The sequence below is a fragment of the Magallana gigas genome, chromosome 8, assembly GCF_963853765.1.
Source record: "Magallana gigas chromosome 8, xbMagGiga1.1, whole genome shotgun sequence".
Classification (NCBI taxonomy): Eukaryota; Metazoa; Mollusca; class Bivalvia; order Ostreida; family Ostreidae; genus Magallana; species Magallana gigas.
In genome coordinates, this window is record NC_088860.1 from 12495584 (window position 1) to 12519614 (window position 24031).

Below are 24031 nucleotides of genomic sequence, written 5' to 3' on the forward strand. Positions count from 1 at the left end.
CATTTTAAAAATTAATCTTACATAATACAAGTAAACTGTTATGAACATATGACATAAATATGGCTCATACACGTTCAGAAATGTTTTTTAAAGTTTAAAATTAATTTTTGGCGTGTTTTGGGGCAATTTAAAAAAATTATTTAGAAATAAGGGGCATAACTCACAAGTTGTTTACATTAGACACGCTATTTTACCGCAATGCATGATGGAGCCAAAGACTCCGTTTTGGGAGTTAACACCGTTTTCGGAGTTCCGACTAGACTGAAAAAGTGTTCAAAAATCTTATCCCCGTGAACTACAATGCTTCAGTTTGTCAGATAACTAAGTAAGCATCCTTAAAAAAGTGTAAATTCTAAATTATAAAAGCCGTGACCCTTGATCTAATACTAGCGCCCAAAAAGGAGTTCAAAGTTAAACTTAGAAATATAGAGGGGAAATGTTTAAAAATCTTTTTCTGAAGAACTACAATGCTTCAACATGTGAAATTGTTTTGCAAGTATCCTTAATGTAATGTTACTCTAAATTAAAAAAGCTGTTACCACCGGACTTATACTGGGGTCCCCAAGAGGGGTTCAAAGTTAAACATAGTAATATATATGAAGAATGTTTAAAAATTTTCTTCTCGAGAACTACACTGTTACAGTTTGTGAGATTACTATGCAAGGGTCTTCAAATAGTGTAGATTTAAAATTGTTAAAGCCATCCATAAACCATGGACCAATGCTGGGGCCCTAGTAAGGGGTTCAAAGTTTAAAATGGATATAGCATATGCTACAATATAGAGTGTTCCAAGTAAATGTTCAGGTGAGCGATGTGGCCCATGGGCCTCTTGTTTTAATCTCATCATTTTAATCCTATTATTTTTAGGCTTATCAGATAAAATGTTTACGTCATTTATGTGTATAAATAAGGCATCAAGCTTTGAAATTATTAGTCATTAATTCTGTAGAATATTGCACAAAAGAAGTTCATTAAAATCATGCTTTAATTATTTGATACTACATGAGCTGTTTGTTGTACTTAGAGAACTGCTGAAATAATTGGAATGATGAATAAAAGATACTGAGAAATCTATTTAGAATATTGGTATAAAGATGTGTTTGAATTATTCTTTCAAAAAATAGTGCAACCCTAAATTAGAATGCATGGTGACTCGAATTTAGAGGTATTCATGGGTTGTCCTCCTGCATGAATTTAAGTCCTCAGCGAAAGCTAATGAAGAGTTATCTTTCTTACTGATACTGAAAACTGACGCATCCACGAAATTACATCCCAATGAATAAGCAAAAATAAAACCACATTCCACGAAATTAAATGATCCCACAGTAACTTTGACATTTTCTTATGTAAAATTACATTATTTGTTAAGGGTAGATACGTAAGTGTCTGATATTGATGATGTAGTTACTAACTCTCGTGCTGTGTATATCTGCGCATCATGTTACCTAAAGGTTCAAGTGCATACACAAATAATTATATACCACGCATTTTGTGATGATTAATCGGTATACAGTGGATTTATTTTTCATGGTAGCCAATTTTCGTGGAATGTCATTTTTTTCACCGTTTTATTTGGACATAATTTTATGTTTTATTTGCTTGATTCATAAAGTACTGTTTTTAGCTCACCTGAGCCAAAGGCTCAAGTGAGCTTTTCTGATCACAATTTGTCTGTTGTCTGTCGTCGTTGGCGTTGTCGTTGTCGTTGTCGTCGTCGTCGTCGTTGTAAACTTTTCACATTTTCATCTTCTTCTCAAGAACCACTGGGCAGATTTCAACCAAATTTGGCACAAAGCACCACTAGGTAAAGGGGATTCAAGTTTGTTCAAATGAAGGGCCACGCCCTTTTTAAAGGGGAGATAATTGAGAATTATTGAAAATTTGTTGGTATTTTTCAAAAATCTTCTTCTCAAAAACTATTAGGCCGGTAAAGCTTAAACTTGTATGGAGGCATCATCAGGTAGTCTTAATTCAAGTTTGTTCAAATCATGGTCCCCGGGGGTAGGGTGGGGCCACAATTGGGGGATCAAGTTTTACATAGGAATATATAAAGAAAATCTTTAAAAATTTTCTTCTCAAAAACTATTAGGCCAGAAAAGCTCAAATTAAAATGGAAGCATCCTCAGGAAGTGTAGATTCAAGTTTGTTCAAATCATGGTCCCCGGGGGTAGGGTGGGGCCACAATTGGGGGATCAAGTTTTACATAGGACTATATAGAGAAAATCTTTTAAAAAATTTCTTTGAAAAACTATTAGGCCAGAAAAGCTCAAATTAAAATGGAAGCATCCTCAGGAAGTGAAGATTCATGTTTGTTCAAATCATGGTCCGCGGGGGTAGGGTGGGGCCACAATTGGGGGATCAAGTTTTACATAGGAATATATAGAGAAAATCTTTAAAAATTTTCTTTTCAAAAACTATTGGGCCAGAAAAGCTCAAATTTGAGTGGAAGCATCCTCATGCTATGTAGATTCAAATTTGTTCAAATCATGGTCCCCGGGGGTAGGGTGGGGCCACAATTGGGGGATCACGTTTTACATAGGAATATATAGAGAAAATCTTTAAAAATTTTCTTCTCAAAAACTATTTGGCCAGAAAAGCTCAACTTTGAGTGGAGGCATCATCAGGTAGTCTTAATTCAAGTTTGTTCAAATCATGGTCCCCGGGGGTAGGGTGGGGCCACAATTGGGGGATCAAGTTTTACATAGGAATATATAGAGAAAATCTTTAAAAATCTTCTTCTCAAAAACTGTTAGGCCAGGAAAGCTCAAATTTGAGTGGAGGCATCATCAGGTAATGTAGATTCAAGTTTGTTCAAATCATGGTCCCCGGGGGTAGGGTGGGGCCACAATTGGGGGATCACGTTTTACATAGGAATATATAGAGAAAATCTTTAAAAATCTTCTTCTCAAAAACTATTAGGCCAGAAAAGCTCAAATTAAAATGGAAGCATCCTCAGGAAGTGAAGATTCATGTTTGTTCAAATCATGGTCCCCGGGGGTAGGGTGGGGCCACAATTGGGGGATCAAGTTTTACATAGGAATATATAGAGAAAATCTTTAAAAATTTTCTTTTCAAAAACTATTAGGCCAGAAAAGCTCAAATTTGAGTGGAAGCATCCTCATGTAATGTAGATTCAAGTTTGTTTAAATCATGGTAGGGTGGGGCCACAATTGGGGGATCACGTTTTACATAGGAATATATAGAGAAAATCTTTAAAAATTTTCTTCTCAAAAACTATTTGGCCAGAAAAGTTCAACTTTGAGTGGAGGCATCATCAGGTAGTCTTAATTCAAGTTTGTTCAAATCATGGTCCCCGGGGGTAGGGTGGGGCCACAATTGGGGGATCAAGTTTTGCATAGGAATATATAGAGAAAATCTTTAAAAATCTTCTTCTCAAAAACTATTAGGCCAGGAAAGCTCAAATTAAAATGGAAGCATCCTCATGTAGTGTAGATACAAGTTTGTTCAAATCATGGTCCCCGGGGGTAGGGTGGGGCCACAATTGGGGGATCAAGTTTTACATAGGAATATATAGAGAAAATCTTTAAAAATCTTCTTCTCAAAAATTATTTGGCCAGAAAAGCTCAAATTAAAATGGAAGCATCCTCAGGAAGTGTTGATTCAAATTTTTTCAAATCATGGTCCCTGGGGGTAGGGTGGGGCCACAATTGGGGGATCACGTTTTACATAGGAATATATAGAGAAAATCTTTAAAAATTTTCTTCTCAAAAGCTATTAGGCCAGGAAAGCTCAACTTTGCACGGAGGCATCATGAGGTAGTGTAGATTCAAGTTTGTTCAAATCATGGTCCCTGGGGGTAGGGTGGGGGCCACAATTGGGGGATCAAGTTTTACATAGGAATAGGGAAAATCTTTAAAAATCTTCTTCTCAAAAACTGTTTGGCCAGAAAAGCTCAAATTAAAATGGAAGCATCCTCAGGAAGTGAAGATTCATGTTTGTTCAAATCATGGTCCCCGGGGGTAGGGTGGAGCCACAATTGGGGGATCAAGTTTTACATAGGAATATATAGAGAAAATCTTTTAAAAAATTTCTTTGAAAAACTATTAGGCCAGAAAAGCTCAAATTAAAATGGAAGCATCCTCAGGAAGTGTAGATTCAAGTTTGTTCAAATCATGGTCCCCGGGGGTAGGGTGGGGCCACAATTGGGGGATCAAGTTTTACATAGGAATATATAGGGAAAATCTTTAAAAATCTTCTTCTCAAAAACTGTTTGGCCAGAAAAGCTCAAATTAAAATGGAAGCATCCTCAGGAAGTAAAGATTCATGTTTGTTCAAATCATGGTCCCCGGGGGTAGGGTGGAGCCACAATTGGGGGATAAAAACTATTAGGCCAGAAAAGCTCAAATTTAGGGTGGGGCCTTAATTGGGGGATCAAGTTTTACATAGGAATATATAGAGAAAATCTTGAAAAATTTTCTTCTCAAAAACTATTAGGCCAGGAAAGCTCAACTTTGAGTGGAGGCATCATCAGGTAGTGTAGATTCAAGTTTGTTGAAATCATGGTCCCCGGGGGTAGGGTTGGGCCACAATTGGGGGATCAAGTTTTACATAGGAATATATAGAGAAAATCTTTAAAAATTTTCTTCTCAAAACCTATTAGGCCAGAAAAACTCAAATTAAAATGGAAGCATCCTCAGGAAGTGTTGATTCAAGTTTGTTCAAATCATGGTCCCCGGGGGTAGGGTGAGGCCACAATTGTGGGATCAAGTTTTACAATCCTTAAAAATATTCTGGGAAAGGTTTCGGTCCAGAACTCAGTACTTAGTGTGAAAGCACAGGTTATGAGATTAAAGGTAGATTTAAGTTTGATGAAACCATGATTCCCTAGAGAATAGTGGGGCCACGAAATGGGGAGGGGGGGGGGGTTTATAGGAATAGAGAAAAATCTTCTTACAGGTACAACAACAAAAGGGGCTTTACTAAAAAAAATTTTTTTAGCAAGATCTACTGTACTCAGTTGTCAAGATATTTTGATACTGTAATGCTAATTTGATCAGAATTAAGGCAATTGTTGCTCAGGTGAGCGATGTGGCCCCTGGGCCTCTTGTTTTTAAATAATTTGTTCCTGATGTAAATTTGTTGTTGAGGGGTACACATGAAATCCACGAAGATGGAAACACCAAAAAATATAATGATTCCACTGTAGTGCCTGATATACAATTTATATTTTTTTTATTTCCCAGTCTAATGATTGGTCCTTCCATGACGGACACTGTTTCCAGACAGGAAATAAAATTATATCAGTCTCAATAAATTCACGATTTTTTATTTTTATTTTGAACAGGTGCCTGTGGTAATTTTGGAATTCATTCCAATGTCCTAGTTTTGGATTTGAAGAAATCAAAAGTTGTTGCCAGGTAATTTCTTCTTAGTATTATCTAAAAATATTTTATTGACATTTCTAGGTGACAAATAAGCTACATGTAGTTTGTGATTTAATTGAAGGGAGTGTGTACAGAAGAACTTTTTTTGTTTTAAAACGAAGCTTAAAATCCCGGAAAATCTTTCTTTGGATACATATGATTTTTACAAAGACAAGATTTTACTTGTTCAATTTACCTATCCAATACTTTTTTGTGAACTTTTCCTAAAATTATGCTCATAAAAATGAAATTCCTTGAATTTATGTGTTTACAGTTTGAATTTAGAACATTTCTCCTTTTTCTTTCCTTGTAAAATTTCATGTTCATGGTATCTTAATTGACTTATATCCAGTACATGTATTATAATTTTTAACATTTGCTGATGAAGTGCAGGATTGTATGCATTTTGATCTTGTATTTGATTATCTTTAGGTTGTTAGACTTGGTTTGTCGAGAACAACAACAGAGTGTTCAAATTAGTGCAATACTGGCCCTGAGAAGTCTCTCCAATTTGGATGACCTCAGAAAGGTAAGATACTTAGTGTCAACACTGTACGGTAATTATTTGTTGCAGATGCAGTGCAAATTGTTTACCTTTTTATATGACAATAAAGGGTTCAGGAAAAGAAGAGTTGAAGACTTGTTTCTTTTTTGAGGACCTACTTTAAAGCTGACATGAATTCAGAAATGCTTGGGTCGCCACATCAGTTTCGATCGTTCCTCAACTGCCACTGGGGTAGATAAACTGGTCGAGGAAGTTACAGATGAGGCATTCAGGCTAAACAGACTTCTAAATGATAGAACTACACAATGTAGTAATATATTTGTGGACAAGAATGAAAGAAACTACAATCAATGAAAAATAAAAGATGGTTTATTCTTAGATAAAATTTCCATTTGATATTTATGAATTCATATCAGCTTTAACAATCAGAATCATTCATCTTTATAAGGCTGTTGTCCAAATTTTTTCTAGATGGCCACACTTAGCAGTTCCTTAAAAAAAGAGCAATTAATAATGCTCCAATTTTTTATTTAAAAAATCATGACTATTTTGATTTTCAACTTAGGAAATGATAACACACAATGCTGTGGATAAGTTGAACAATGTAACTGTGGCCAACACACCACGTCCTTCCTCTTCTATCATGTCCAACTCAAACAGTGTCCAGGTGAATCGGAGTATCCACAGCAGTCACGGACAAGGCAATGCCACTGTCTACACTCACTGCAGTAAGCTGGTCAGGCTATTACAGGGCAAATCGTAGGCTCCCAGGCTCCAGCTGTGATGAATTAAACAATGTCAAAGGGTCACTTCAGTTGTTGTGAAGAAAATGATCACTGTGAATGTGTTCTATTATGTTGGAAGATATTTTCATCTTCGAAATAAAAGCAGGGAAAGACTTGTGTGATGGTCACCAGAAAAAATATTCATTCCTCAAAGTGCTATAGAAATTCAGGATGTTTGTTGATGGAACTGAAACATCAGTGAATATGATGATGTTTTAGCACATTATTTAGGTTATGGTTTGAATACAAAAGATATGAATAAAGAGCTTTTATATGTGTTGGTATCAGGTGGAGAGGCAAAGATCCATTGTATTTTATTTTATTGTACTGAATTGAAAAACAACCATTGTAGACTCTAGAAAAGCGCTTTATCTGAGTTATTTCCAGAACTGATTCAGTACCAGTATGTGCCAACAAAGTATTATGGTGTTCATAAATCTGTTTTCAAGTAATTTATTATACAGATGTGTGGTTCCCTGTCTGAACCGGTTAACATTAGTGGAGGGTTTGAACTTTCAGAATAATCTTGCATCGTTAAACATTCAAGGTGCACTTCCTCTCAGTATATTTGTATCTATATTTATTTTCTTCAAAAATGCATCAGTTGCGATTGAACTGCTTTTAATTTAGGCTTGTCTTTTCAGACAAATGAACAAGGCTCACTTTGAAAACAGAATAGAAACTTTACATCAGAATACACTTATGTAAACTTTGAATTATATCAAGAGTTAAACACAAATCATTTTGTGGATGTGTATGACGTCACAAATAATTGCATTCACTGACTTTTCCAACGTGAATTGCCAAAAAATAATGACATTCTTTTTAGAAAACATTAGGAAACATGGGTCATAGTCTTTATCAATATAAACATAATACGTTTGATACATAAAATGTTTGTAATGTAAATTCTTGAAACTCGTTGTGGTTATATGCGGCCATCAGTTCCTGTCAAAATCTACCCTGATTTTTTACTTGAAAAGTGTTACAATACATGTATTAAGGTACTTCACTACACCGAGACTTATACTTTTTAAGATACTACGTCACAAGATGGCGATTTAAATGTTTTGTTAAACTGTTTGTATCAATCGATTCAGATGCATATCGTCATAGAAAAAAATAGTGGTTAAAGTAGCAGGCTTGTAAACCGCAGGTCATGAGTTGGAATCCACCAGGGGCTTTTGTTTATGTTTACTGAATAAAAATTTTGAAAATATCATTTTTTTATCTAAAATTGCACATTTTTTCGCCTATTTGACATATACACTTCTTATCCATCATGCTCTTTATCATAATGAAGTAAATTTATGCTGATTTTAGAAACTATTTCAAGGTGTAGTGAGGAACCTTAACAAAACAAAAAACACAAACAAACAAACATAGAAGTTCGTTGTATTGATGATATTGCCATTAAGAATTAAATAGGAAGTCGTAAAACTTTAATTCTTGTTTCTGAAAATGTAAATACAAAATTTTTAGAACTAAACTATGTTCAAATTTAAGGGGAAAAGATATCACTTTTGTACCTTATTGTATTTTCATGTCTGAAATCGTTCTTCAACTAGATGTCAGCGAGAGTTATCACGCTTTATAGTGGGGACTTTGTACCTTTACCGCCATCTCAGCGTCCATAGCTGACCATTGTCTTATCATGCCTTTGTGTATTTATTTAGCATTGAATGCAAGTATTGGATATACTGGTTTTTTTTTGCATTGAAAAGCATCACATAGTTTGAGAACGAATGCAAGTATTTTTCATACAGGAGTGTCTAGAGTCCTGTATTGTACTTAAAACACTGCAATTCAATTTCATTAGTTGATTTCTTGATTTACCTAAGATAGTCCGAGTTTGAAGAATATTGGTTCTGAAACAGACTGGTATGAAGTGTAATACGAGACTGATATAAAACTCACCAATATCAGACTGCCAAAATAGAATAAAAGAGTGCTAGATCACAACAGTGACATGAAAGCAATGTCTTCACCACATGTTATTTTTTTTACTTTTAAATAATGACACATTTATTTATTTATTTATTTTTTGGTCAAATCGTAAAATACAATTTCTAATCTTAAATATTATTGTTAAAAATATTGGTAAATTTACTGCCTAATAAGTTATAAAATGAAATCGTGCAGAAAATTAAATTTCATATTGTTGGGTTTAATGATTTAAACAAACACAAAGAAAAACAAAACATGTTTAAAGTTTTGGTGAAATCTTTAATTAAAAGCTCAAGTCTTATACCACTGAACTACCCATATTTAGTTCACAACATTTGAGATTTCTAAAAGGTAGTATATTACATTTTGTCTTTGAGTGAAATGAAATCTATTATTATTTTCATGAAAATTCAAATGTTCAACAAAATGATATTGAATCATCACCCCAAGAATTTGCTAAATGAAGGTGGTACTATTTTCATGAAAAAAAAAACATTATAGAGCACAAACCCGCGCTTTGAACTAATTGGCATTGAATTTCAAAAGACAAAAGACACTTTGAATAATTTTGTACGCGTACACCAGTTGGTTTTTGTCTCAATACTAGAATATGATTCGAGAATTGACCTTATTTAGGCATTGAACTCAATACATGTAATATGCTGAATATGCATCGCTGAAACGTAAAGCTTGAAAGAAATTATAGATATGTTGGTATTTTTATTTCATTATCTTATCAGTCATGCTTGTAAAAGACTTATTGCTCATCTGATTCACTCTTTCTTTTAGACATGGGGAACATGAGGTTAAATCAATGTATAACGTGTATTTACTATTGACTTCATCATTCCTTTGAGTTATTGTACCCACATTCAGTGTGGTTTTTTGATTTTGTATTTGGTTGTATTTTTGTAATCTTTTGTTTTGTACATGTTTACACGTGTATGTATCTGACTTCTATAAACCGTCCACTACGATGAATTTTTAATTAAACTAATTTTAGATACTGATACATTTTTTGTTGGTTTTTACAAACATGAATGAATATATATGTATAAAGTTTCAACATTTAGTTTGGTCTCCAATTTCAAGACTGTAATTTGATTCTGATTGGAAACAATCAATGAATAAAACAAAATGGCAGATAAAAAGTTTTTTAAAAGCATTAAGAGAAGACGTATGATCAACATTATGAAGTACATGTACATGTACATTTACGTGCCAAGTAAAAAGACTGACAAATACAACAATAGATTGGTGGATAAAAAACTTACACAGAAGAATTACTACAAGCGAAGGATTAATATTCTGCGATATGAAATTCTCCAATACATCTTCTTAAGTTCATTCTTGGATAATATTGATCCCGCTAACATTTAATTACTACAGAAAAAGTATACCGGCGAACAAAAATCCATCCGCTATTCTAACAATGCCCGAAGATTAATCGTAGATTTACTGCCAAAAGAAGTGAAATTAGAACCAATTATTGAAAAGCGATTATTTGTCCAATTTTTAAGAAGCGCGGTTTCTTCCTGTAGCAAACAATTAACAGACGACAAACCAGCCCGCCAGGAAAAACTCGGGAAGATCGAGTCGCAGACGATAACTGGTGAGCGCGCCAAACGACACTGGGAAGACATCGCCGCAGAAAAAGGTCTAAAGTCTAAGTTTTCTTCGAAGGAGAACTATTAATCCAAGTCAGGATGTAATTAACGTTAAACATAAAAGAAAATTACAATAAAAACATCTTTATCAGCTTGGAATCGGGTGATAATAACAAGCTAGCGATATCTGCCGGGTCATGTTCAATTTTCCGCTGTCCAAAGTTTATTACTCGCAATTTAACGTAAATCACAAGCAGTTGTCGCATATTAGACCATTTATTGGAGACAATGGAGGAGATTTAATGACGAACTGAATCTTTAATAACGAAAAACGTAAAATTTGTAACTGGAGAGATCCCTTTTTTGACGTTATTGCAAACCCATTGAAGCAATAGCTTATTTGACGAAGTAAAGACATCCTTTTTCTTTACTCTAATCACTTTTATTACTCAGGTAAACGTAGAGGGAAATTAATTACTTTCTAAATGATTTTCATTCGCGGATAAGAAGGACATTTAGTCTTTTATGAGTAGCAGTTATTAATGTAAAACCCTAAGGAACAGATTTGCTTTGAGGCTTGGTCATATGGACATCTCTTCTGAACACCACAAATACAAAACTGTTAACTTTCCTGTAAACTGTTAGGTTTTTTTTTAATGTTGTCTCTCTGGGATTTTCCCTTTTTGTTTAAAACATTTTCTTTTGATTATTTTTCAAATTTAATTTATTGACAAGCTTAATTCAATTAATATAATATCCATCACATTTATAGTTGACATAAGTAATCATCACGAAATTGGACAATTTTACAAAGTTCTTTATGAGTTCTTTTGGTCGCACCAAATTGATATTTTTTTCTTTCCGAAAAAAAATGGTATTTTTTCTTTCTAAATTGCGTTTTCTGACAGCGTATAATAATAAGATAGATCGTCAACAACTGATTGGCTAGTCTTGATTTTGATACCTATTGTGGCTACTAGTATTACTTTTTTACTTAAAAAAATAAAATATTGTAATATTTAGGTTTTTTTATATAAATGACAATTGAATATCATATACTTTTATTTTCCACATTAATATCTTGAAGTTTCCCATTGCTCGTACCTTTAGTAATAAATAAGATCACTACTGCCTTTCAAAGATTCGTCACTCTCTCTCTCTCTCTCTCTCTCTCTCTCTCTCTGTTTATTAATTATTAAATCGTTGCAATAAATTAAACGCATTCGACACAAAAGTTGAAATGTCAAATTTATGTAATTATTATTAAGACACTAAAAGTATATTGTAATTAACAAAACATCATTTATGGATATGCAACACATAAATAACAGAAAACAATTATGTCTAATTAATTATTTACGTCATAGCTGTGAGAAAAAGTATATGTACGGTGTATTTATAAATCAACGTTTCTTTATATGCCGATCTATATAATTAGTCATTAATAACTGTCTGTATCATTTTTTACATGAATCCTTACGTAATACTAGGCGCTGTTACTCAATCTACTTAAACTTTCCTACCGTTGCATCTCACACAAGTTTCTTCAGTAAAGCCTTGTTGAGTAACGAAGTTTGCTTTTATCCGATCTCAGTGGTTTACTTAACAGTGTGTAGGTAATTTTACGCTATAATCACCTTATTTGTTCTTTCACGGCGAGAACCCCAATAGAAATAGCACTCACATGTATCAGAGCGCTACAAGTATACATATATCTTTTCGTGATTGGACTATAATCACACCGACACTCTTTTGGTGCTTATCAGTCAATAAGTTTTCTCTCATGCATCGTATTGCGTTCAAGATCTCTGGTTTTTGGGAGTTGATTTTAATCAACTCTCCTATGCAGTTACCCTGGCAAACCGAAAGTGAAACAGTGTTTGGACCTAAGCACAAATCATCACCGCTGACAAGACGTAGATCTTGAAAATAATAGATAAATTTAGTGTACTGTATGCTGTACCATTGTTTTTCAAAAGAAAAGTATCTATAAATACATTGAAAATAGTCAGATTTCATATAGTACGAACAATTCAATTGTTTTTTGTAGTTGCATGTATTCCTACGCTAGAGTTCAATATAGTCTCGTTCAACCAGACGTTCGGCTGTCTCCGTAAATTTCCGACAAGCAGAGAATCTCTCTTGGTAGTCGGAGATTAACGGAGACAGTCGAGCGTCTGGTTGAACGAGACTAGAGTTCAATATTGCTTGGATCCAGACGTGTACAATTTTTAGAAACATTTCAATTACTGATACACAGTTTGATGGAATTAATTCTATCTTTAAATATTATACAACATGATTCATATGGGGTTTTCTCGAAATTCTTGTCGGAAAAGTTCGAGAATTCATATTATAAAAATTTGCATAACATATCGTTGATTTTAAAATTGATAAAAATAATAAAATCAACTCCCGACAGTACTTCAGTACTTTGATTTTTTCTTATACGCGTACGAGGAATAACAAACGATCTTTTGTTAACCCCTTCACCATCCCCCAGACCGTATAGCTGAGTACTTATTGTTCCTTTATATTTAACTCACTTGAGAAAAACTTTAGTTAGCCTTTTTCTTATCGCAATAAGTTCGTTGTCTGTCGGAGTTGTCGTCGTAAACTTTTCACATTTTCGGGGGTTTTTTAATCTCCGTAACCAATGTGTCAGTTGCTGAAAAAAAAACTTGCCGGAAAACATACTGGGTGAACTTAGTTAAATTGTTTAAGAGATTTATTTAATGGACGGTGATTTTAGGGAAAATGATTAAAGCAATATAATTAAGCTTTATTTCTTTTTCTTCTTTTTTTTTTTAAATCTAATTTGTTGCAAAATTCCTGTCATGATACTTCTGCATGTGATTTAAACTTTGATAAGAATTTTTTTTTTTGGAAGAACATTGTGAAATTCTAGTTGAACAAGCTATTGTAAGAAAGTTTGAATTTATTTCTTGACACCTGGACTGGTGCCTTTGTATTGAATTATTATTTGGTGGATATCATCATAAAAATCTTCTTTTAAGGACGTACAATATTTCAGTTTGTGTATTGCTATTCTGAGGTGTGTATGTTGTTTTATTCTGAATCTGTTTGATTGCCAAAACACATGTACACCTTTGGTATACAGGGATTGGACGAAATAAATAATTATAGGTATATGCGGAATAAAATCACAGCATTTTTTTTTAAACGCCGCTGCAATTTGTATTTTACTTTTCAAATATCTAAACAGATCATAGAAAACAGTAATCCCTTGACAAATAGTGGTGATTTACGAGGACTGCCAATTTAGCTTTTAATATAAAGGGAAACATCTTTGAAATCGTTTTCTCATGATATACAATTTTACAAATTCTATAAATGTTGCACAAGCATCATGTTATATATTAAAAATTCATTTCTTTTCAAGTGTTGTAGAACTCTCCCTTCTTCTTCTTGAGCTCGGGATTTTGTATGAAAAATTTGGAATACGATACAAAATACCTCGCGCTTAAAAACAATGAAACCTCGTTTCAAGCATGAATGTATTAATTTATAAATATATATTAGAGGATGGGATGGCGGGGATGAGTTTGGTTAAGATATCAGTACATCGCAGCTACAGGAAAACAACCGACGGTTTCAATTTGATACTAAATTGAAACTGTCAAATTGTCGAACTTGTTACTGTGTCAATCAAGGGAAAATAAACGCTAGTGTGTGATCATTTTGTATTAATAACGAAATCGACACCCCGACAATCAATTAAAATCCAAACTAATGTTGACACTAAAGCGAGGCTTGCAATAGGTCCTTAAGATCGCGTTTACTTCTCGTTTACGTGACTAATATTTTGTGATTGAGGATCGTCAAAGTGACAGTTAATTACTCGGGCGCACTTGATCCTCTCTCCTGATCGTTAATAAGAAGAAAATTACTGATCAATTTCGACCGCTTCACATTTCCACCTGGCGGAATTAACTTTTCCTGATCCCCTTCTCCCAGTCTCAATGGAAGACGAGAGCTTAAATCGAGGTCGCGTGATCTACCAGTAAAATAGACATCGATGTCGTATTGTGTTTGGAAATTGCTAGCATGAATTTCAAAGGAAACCGCAAAAGGGATCGCAAATGCATCAAGCGAATACATGTAAAATAGAAAATTGAAAATAGCCACCTGGGGTTTTAACGCGTATGCATGGACGTAAAACATCTATCGGTAGAATTAATTGGGGATAGAATTCTTAATGCAAAAAGACTCTAAATGATGATGGATTCTTTTCAACTGTGGATTATTCAAATCCATCTTCTTGACTTGATTTCACTTAATTTGAGCTATATGTCATTCAGTATTGATTTTAATAATGCTAAGTAATCGCATTATTTAAATAGCATACTTGCTGCATCGATTGTATTCCCAAATAGGAATACTTAGAGATGATGTCTCTAGCTTTCCAAATAACAAGTTTTTTCCGAAAGGGTCGACAAACAGGAATCTAGGAAGACATTTAGGTAGACACTCATCATCTTCATCAGTTAGTCAGACAATCTAAATTGCTTTCAAACATGTTTAATTGACATACATAAGTTATAATAAAGCATCAATTAAACGCACCAAATGCTAGAATTTTATTGGAGTGGATGGTAAGAACGTCAAAGTAAAGTGCTAATTGCTTTTTATTGAAATATTGAGCCGTCGATAATAAGCAAAGTGTACATTTATTAAAAAAAATTACGTGGGGGTAAATTACTTGGAAGAAAATTTCCTGTAAGAAGCAGACTGTTAATAGTTTAAATATATGCACTATTATATTCTAAAAATTTGGATCTAAATTTAGTCCTTGATTCATATATACCAAAAAGGAGGAACGTTATTCAAATCGGGTAATTATCCGCGTCTGCAACCTCTAATTATACAGTAACCACTAAAAATGTAAAGTTGCATTAGTGATCAGATCCTTACATTTAATGATATGATTTTATCATTAACAAAATAACTAGCTGTCCATGAATGATACAATTTTGAATCATATCATAAACGGTCAAAATTCAGATCCACTAATGATAGATGAGAAAAACGCGAAATAAGTGCATCGTTGACCTTTAGTCATAGAATTTTATTGTATAAGTTGTTAAACCTCGACCATTAAGATACATGTTCAATTATACGTATGTATGAAATAGCACACTTTGAAATTTGCATTTTTTCATCTACTTCTTCACATATATTTGTATCATTTATAGATGCAGGCACCCATTAGACAAAACCATTAACTAGAAGTAATGCAATTTAAAGATGTATCATTATTGGTCAACGCTTATTTTAGCAAAAATTAAATAATCTACTAGTGTCTTATACTCATCTGAGCTATAAGAAGGAAAAATAAAGTCGCACACGGAAAAATGCATGAGCTGACCATCCACTAGACCTATTACAATATTAATCATAATGATTCATAGTCAACGATACACATGTAACATATACTTATTTTGCGTTTTTGTTTTGTTAGTGAAAAAATAATCTTATTAATATAAAAGATATTGTATCAGTAGAGGTTACTACACCTCTGTTTACTGGTATTTCTATTTTTCATTACATGTAGCTATAAAGAGTTTAAATAGATTATTCAATCGGCTTCACCTTTGATTTCCAGTTCTTTTACTGGAATTAATTTCAAGAAGATTGAAAACATGTTCTTACAACTTACTTGTTCCTCTCCTCTTGACATTAGTATTTAACGCAAATATGTTTATGTACCACTGAATGTTAATGGTTTGAGAAAATAAATTGAATTTAATTTAATCTCCTAATGATAATATGTACAATGTATACAATTGTGATAGTGATGTTACATGTTAGTTATAGTTATTGACTCCTATTTTGAGTACTTTGGGTCCAATCTATATACAGTGTAGTGTAAATCTAATGTCAAGAGAAAGAAATGAATAAAAAAAAATTAGTTTGAGTTTTCAACATTGCCTTTTCTGTAATAATCAGTTCATTCTTGATATCTCATTTAATGATATTTGAGATAAAAAATGAATAACATCATATGATTATTTTGAATAAAAGGAGGCGCAACAAACCAATTTTTAAAAAAATAAGATGAACTTGTATTGGCCTAGATATCTTTGTAAAACTGTAGATTTGTTCCTTTGCTTTTAAATCTATCATAAAGTCAAATCTATCATAAATCTATCTATCAAATCTATCAAAATTAATGGTTGAAGTCCATCCTCTAATTATGCAGAAAATTTTATATCAATAAAGGCCAATGATATGATTTAATAATTCAATGATTAATCACTCAGTTCAGTTCAGTTAAAATTCTTTATCAACTTTAAGCTGTACATCTTATCAGTACAATAAATATAAACAATATACACGTAAAGTAGGTTAACAGGAGAATGTTGCAGAAATGTACACATGATATAATCTAATTTGCATTAAGTAAATCTTGTCTTATTTTCAAATTAAATTAAATAAATTTACCCAAATTACATAGTTCTTTTACATTTTCAACATTAAAAAGCTGCAAAAGTGTACACATTGAAGGTTTTTTTTCTAGTAATAAGGCTTAATGTATTTTTTGCGATAGCCTTAGTATATAATGGGACATATGTAAATAAAATGAAATTCGTCTTCAATAGAATTTGAACATAAAAAAATTTCTATTGTGTCTTTCAATATTATAAAATCGACCTGTTTCTATTGACAATTGATGCGAAGACAACCTGAATCTTGAAATACACTTTTGATATTTGTATGGAATAATTTGGTCAAAATGTCTGCAATTAATTATTAATTTTATTTCCTATTTTAATAACATTTGTAAGAAAATATGTATGCATGTATTAATCAAGAGAGTTTTACGAATTTTAAGTTACTTAACCGCGAAGCGGTTTATAAAAAAGCGTAAACTGTTCCAAGTTATGTTGTACTCATATAACATAGGTAGACATTAAATTTATTCCTTATAATTTAATTTTCTAATATTTGAATTAGATAATAAGGCCCATTAATTAGTTAAAATATGTTAATTTGTACAAAATTTAAACGTAACGTCAAGCGGATTAATACGTTTCACACGCGCATCTTATTGTGACGTAGGCAAGTTATGGTATACGATATATATGAATTTGTTTAGCCAATCAAATGAGGCGTTACAATCAGAATTAAATTATTATGATATTTTTAAAACTACATATAGCTTCTAAATTTTTGGGTGGTTGTATTATATGTGAAAGAATATGCGTTTTCGTCAAGTGTATTTAAGGTTGTATTGGAAACTAAGTAATATTTATATTTGTTTTAAAAGGTACATCAAAGTTAATATAATAATAACAATCGTTTTAAAAAATTTAAATTGTTCAATATTTTACCATAACTAAGGTCTTCCGTTTCCAACGTAAGACCTTATAGTGATTGTAGGGTTTTTTCTTTCAATTTCTTTCTTTCTTTCTTTCTTATTATTCCCCCCCCCCCCTTTTTTGTAGGCAGAATTTAATCAGAGATGACTGAGTAGATTTTCCTGATATTCTAAGGAGGGGTGGAAAATGATAATACCTCGAAATGTTTTTGTCACCCATGCAATGTTAAGGATTACGTTTACTCAGGGGCGAAAAAAATCCACTAATAGGAACGAAAAACTACTTATTGAACATTGTAGCCCCACTATTGTGGTGCTATTTTTCACTTTCAAATAACTAGGTCAATGACCCACTTTTTCTGCTAGTGACCTCTGAATGTTTTTTGAAAAAATTGTCAAAATTTGTCAAAATTGTCCACCATTTTCAAGGTTTTCTTTATTTTGTAATTTTTAGAAATAATAAAACAATTTGTAGGTTGGGAAATGATAAAATACGAATAGCTTTACTAATTTTATAATTGACTTAATCGTTTTAAGCACATGTTTTAAGTTTAATTTAATCCGAATTTCCTCTATCCATTTCCAAAATTGCACCCATTTTTGATCAAGTTTTACAAAAGCTGACTAATAGGAGCTCCAAACCATTGATCGCCTAAAACTGTTTTTGTTGTCTGTATTATGTTGACATTAACATTATATAAGGTCAATGATCAAAATTTCGAGATATTATATCTTGAATCGATTTTATGTATTTTCAAGATTTTTCCAATCGCGTGCTAGCCAGTGATATAAATTTATAGACGAGTAAATACAACCATAAAATATGTAAAATGATATGAAAAAACATATAGAAACTTAACTTTTGCAATTACATTGCAACAGAAAGTTGTTAAGAGAAAAAAAGAAAATGAAAAAATTAGTCCGAATTTCCTCTGTTTTAATATTAATCTACCTCTGTCGGAGTATATTTTCCTCAAATAAACAAATCATGGATATCAATATCGATATGTGTTAATAACGTTGTTATTTTGTGTTTTTAAAACAACTTTGGACTTCAGATATTGAACTTTGTAAACATATTTTTTGAAATCTCAAACCCTGAGTAAACGTAATCCTTAAATAAATCCTTACATATGTTATCCATGCGATGTTGAATAAACCAAAAAAAATCTACTTCCGGTGAGATATCGCAATTATCTTAGGTAGTTTTTTTTAAACAATTTTTGTACCCGCGGTATCTCAGACACTGTAAGTGATCAAAATGCGGAACATACGTAGACGATAGACATTTGATTGAAGATGTGTTTAACAGGTTTCATTTTGTCGATTATCACTTCCACACCGGAAGGGTTCATACAAATCAAGTTGTTAATGAGTTTTACTGTTTTTCTTTGATAGTTTTAGTAAGGCTGTCTATTGTGAAATAGGCAAATTTTATTTTAAACGAACACTTACGTTCGTCCGTTTCCTGTCTCGAGACAAAAAACCTTGTCTCCACAAAATCTCAAAAATGGCAAAGGCTTGAACAACAAAACTCTGTGGGATAATAGACCTATGTATGAAAATGTGTTTACACTATTTTGTTTTATTCGGCGTAACTTCTGATCGTCACAGGAATAACTTCAAAATTTGATTTTATTTTAAATTGCTTATTAGAATTGAATTTATATTTTAGTAATTAAAATACGCTAAGTCATCTCCACATGGTATAATAAACAAAGAAATTTTACTTCCGGTGAGACATCTCAAATATCTCAGATAGCTTTCTTTTATACAATTTTTGTACACGCAAGATCGCAAAAACTGTAAAAGATCAAAACACGAATCTTATATTGATAATAGATGTTTGATAGATGATTTGTTTAACGGGTTTCATTTTTTCTTCCGGTTCTCTGCGGAAGGCTTGAAGTAAATGAAAGTTTTAGTAATAGTTAAGACTTTTCCCTTGAATATTTCATTCAATCTGATGAACAGTAACGTACTTTTACTAAAAAACACTTAATTTTAATTTTTTTGATGACTTATGTTTGTCCGTTTCCGGTCTCGAAACAAAAAACTTTTCTCAACGAGATCTCAAAATTACAAAAACTTAACCAACCAATCTTTGAGGAAAGACAGAACAATGTATGAAGATATGTTTACCATGTCCTTTTTTACGGCGTTACTTCCGGTCGTCACAGGAGGTACTCAAAAGGACTTTTTCGTCGTTTTATTTTGTTTTTCATATAAAAAATTACTTGAAATTCCTGCACAGTATACATTTTATCCATTTTCTTTTTACAATATAAATGCAATTCTATTTACAGACTACTACATGAAGAACGGAGGAATATTTTGTTCCTAAAGCAACAAGAGTCTAGTTAAATTTGAAATAACTGTGTTGTTTTTGTGTAGAAAGAGGTTTTTATCAAATGTGGTAAAATTTTATTTCAGATTTTTGGGTAATAAAATGAAAATATTTCTCCTTGAATGTGATGTATTTAAATGATAGTAAGAGGACGATTTCAAATATGTTGCATTCGAACGTATTTGAATAGGCGTCCCTTCTCATTTTATTTTCTCCACATATTTCTAGCAAGCAAATTGTCTTCATTCGCGTAATGTGAAGTTCTTTTCTTGATCGCACAAAACAAAATCAAAACCAACAAGAATCAATAACAGTCACATCATCATTAGATTTAACAAAAATGACAATTCTCCATGTGCCGTTACAAATTAGGACAAACAAAACTGGCTCCGAAAAATAGATAAATATTTGAGAAATTTCGTGTGATGATAATTTGAGTATATTCATATATTCTCTCCCCTTCTCATTACCAATTTCTCGTTTTGCCAATCTATGTGTAAACAGATAGATATAAATTGTATCATGTTTAATTATTGGGTATTAACGTAAGCACTTTAGACGCGTAAGGTTATGGTGTCGATGAAAGAGTTATGACGTAATGGTCGGTCATCATAACATCCCTGATGTTCTGGACTTTGTGATATCACAACGATTTGTTTGTTAAATGTTACAAAAAACCTTTCAATTTTTTACATCTTTAAAATCTTATTCGTTTCTCGCAGAGACATAAGTAAAACTCTTCACAATTTTTTCATACTTCTTGATTATAAAATATGTGCGTTTCTATGAATCAAAACAGATTGAAGTAACACATGTAGCTTTTTTTAAAATGTTCCATCTTTTCTCTCTTGAGTATAAAATTTTAAAAATTAAAGTGAAATAAAGAAAAACACAATGCATGTATTGAGCTTATATATATGTGTCATCAAATACAGTAAAATAAAATTAATGAAATTTAACAGATTGCTGAAAATTGCAAGAGTTGGGTCTGGATTGAATTTGATATCCTTTGATTTTCTGAAAGTAAACAAACGAGACAAAGATGTTATTGACAAAGGAATCTGGATGTCTGGTTATCCGGATAATTGGAAAATTAATTAATTTTGCTCTTATTTGTGCCGTGGACATTGATACAAACACAAATGGAAGACCAACACGCAAATTCTAAACCACGAAACACCTGTTAATTCAGTACTCTCTGTAAATTTCTGAGGTGTATGTTCAATGCGGTTTTTGCTTTTAATAATTTCTGACAAGCGAACGAGGTACGGGTCGCCTAAAATCACGTGATCGAACATACGACTTCCGAATTTGTTCATGTGTAAATGATTCAATCGGACATCACTACAATTGAATCCTATTGTTAAGATGAACTCCTTAATAGAAATTTGAGGCCTCTGCATGAAGGAGTCGCGATCTATAATTGTGAATTTGAGATCACTTAGAGTCACTTTTCGTCAAATTTACGAGACTTTTTATAAAGGTCATGTCTCGAACACATCTCTGACCCGACACTCGGACAATACGCCCTCATTTTTTTGAAGGGATACGAGGAAAAAAGCAAAACGTAGTATGTTACATCGCTGGCCCGGCTCCGAAGCTGATTAAATTGCGGACGCTAAAATCTGAACTGCTGTAAAAGGAACAATGTTCTCCCGTGTGATCGGCCATTATCGAAAGAGCTAATTAGAGGATATTCTATTCATCAGATTTAATACCTTTACAATTACGATAGCTTAATACTTTTCCTCTTTTAAAGCGACGATAACATTGTCGAGAATTAGAAAGTGAATTATGTGATACGTAAACTCGTTTTCTTTAGCAGTGGTTCTTTGACTTAAACTCCATCGGGAATAAAGGCATTCCTTTATTACTGAACATCCATTAAAGACTCCCTCCATCCGCCAAAATGTCAGAGTAGCATCAAAGTGCTTTTAATCACTTGGAGAGAGAAAGAAATTATGGCTAATAAGTTAAGCTTAAGCAGAACTTGCGAGTGGCTGTAGATAGAATTTTGTGAGTGATGTACTTTATATCATTTTAAGTTGATTAATCATTTCTGGGGTTTGTTTGGGGATTTTGAATGATCAGTCAATGGTTGAAAAATCAATATCATTCAAGATTAATAATATCAGACCCTTGAAAGTGATGAAAATAACGGAGGAAGATTGTTCATTAATGTTTCAAACTGCTAATAACAAGTTTTGGAGCATTCGTTTCGCGAAACCTCGATAAAAAATATTTAAAAAATTTATCAAACTAAATAAAATATAAGAATTACCCGAATCATCTTCTTACCTCATCCTCCAACATATTGCTAGATCACGTTTGTAAGATAGTTCAAGGTTCGAATTACCTTACGTTAACTTGGTTTAGTATCAAATTTAATCTGGCTAAACGACGTGAAAATAATAGAAATCTACTTTATTCTCTAACATCCATTGCGCAACACTCCGTAACGCAATCCACGTGCCCTGTGTCGTGTCATATACAGTAATTTTCTGTTTATATATAAACCTTATCCAAATCTTCTTTGCTGCATTGTCTTTGATATTTTTCTGAATGTAACAGATGGTAATTCCTCAGATTTTGAAATTGATTGGAATGATATCTGTCCCTTTAAGTATGTGTATCATAAGCTTTAACAAAGCAAAGCATATCATTTATCTTTATCATGGAGTATGGTTTTTACCCTCTGCCTCAGACAGAATCGTATAGCAAACTTAAAGACATTTGTTAAATGCTTCTTCTTTAAATTCAACGCCATTTAAGGGTAAAAAGATTTCAGCCCTGATAAAATCTGTCGAATAGATTTTGCTGATTTACTTACTTTGACGGGAAATTGTGTGGCATCTAGTAAAACATGTATTTTCCTCGTTTCCTGATTCAGAAATCTGAAGGCGTTCTTTGTTTTAGATTATGCCAAATATTAGTTATGATAGTCCCGCACTCAGAACGTTACAAAAAGTACAATTTTTAATTTGGTTACTTCTTTTCGGTTAGAAAATATTAAGAATTATCAATACCATATATCATAAATATGTTTTGTCGTTTTTATTATCATTTTTAATAATAAATTCGCAGAATCACGTCTACTTTAAAATTTAAAAACGTGAATGTAAGTTAAAACAACATGATCCGTATTTTTTTGTAGGAAATATTTGTGTAAGGGGTACATGTTAATTTGTCATTTACTACTTCAATAACAAATATGTTATATTTTTGCAGAAAAATGTAATAGAAGCAAAACTACATTAATATTGCTGTTAAATACAAAATTTGGTTTGCTTAATATGTAAGACAAATGGAACAACTGTTTGTTAAATATTCTTATATTCTTCAGAAATGCTGAGAAAAAATCTTTGCTTCACACTTTTTTTCACTATTCGGCTTTTGATTTGAACATAATTTATTGTTTACTGGAAAACAAAAGGGTTAGGCACACGTTCAAATATATGGCTAAAATCTAGATCTCAACTAATTTTCTTTGTGGGTCAGGAACGGGGCCAAGTAACATAAACATGCTACCTTCCTAAGTATTCCAACATACGGGTGACTAATTGAATGGTGCTATTCTTTCGCCTCAGTTCCATCCGTGACGCCGGACTTTTGGGTACCTTGGGTATACGTAGCTGACAAGATAAAACTCCGCCTTTTCGGTCGGTCGAAACAATACGTGTTGTGTATCAAATATTTTGAATTTTTTATACACATTCTGTCAATCAAAATCCTGTTATCTTTGTTATTTGATTACTTTGTTTATTTAATATTTTTTATATTTTTTTGGTATTTTGTTTATTTTAATTTTTTTTTGTTTCATTGCAAATTGTTTCTTATTTGTTATATTTCAAAAGCGCAAGAAATCACAATTAAAGTATTAATTTTAAAAACAGACATATTTGTACTTGGAATAAAACTGCCGCAATGCACTCGTTCACTTTATCGCTAATATTTTTATTTTTATTACAGGCGATCCACGGTAAGCTAAAATAAATTCATTGATTAAATTAGCGTGTTGCCGTTTTTAACACATTTTCATGACTTTTTGCTTAACTTGGATGGGAAATATCTATAATGTAATCGAATGCAATTTTATATAAACGATGGTTATTTA

General features: G+C 32.4%; 1 protein-coding gene across 3 annotated transcripts in view; it reads left to right on the forward strand.

Annotated features, from left to right (window-relative positions):
- The window catches only part of LOC105328930 (serine/threonine-protein kinase 36), a 44817-nt gene extending 37125 nt beyond the window's left edge, over positions 1–7692 (forward strand). For all 3 annotated transcript variants that reach the window (XM_034474502.2, XM_034474503.2, XM_066068127.1), the window contains 3 exons: positions 5306–5378; positions 5817–5913; positions 6455–7692. In XM_034474502.2, the coding sequence (XP_034330393.2) occupies positions 5306–5378; positions 5817–5913; positions 6455–6652 (368 nt within the window). In that variant the 3' untranslated portion in view covers positions 6653–7692. The remainder of the gene's footprint in view (positions 1–5305; positions 5379–5816; positions 5914–6454) is intronic.
- Positions 7693–24031: the final 16339 nt, after the last annotated feature.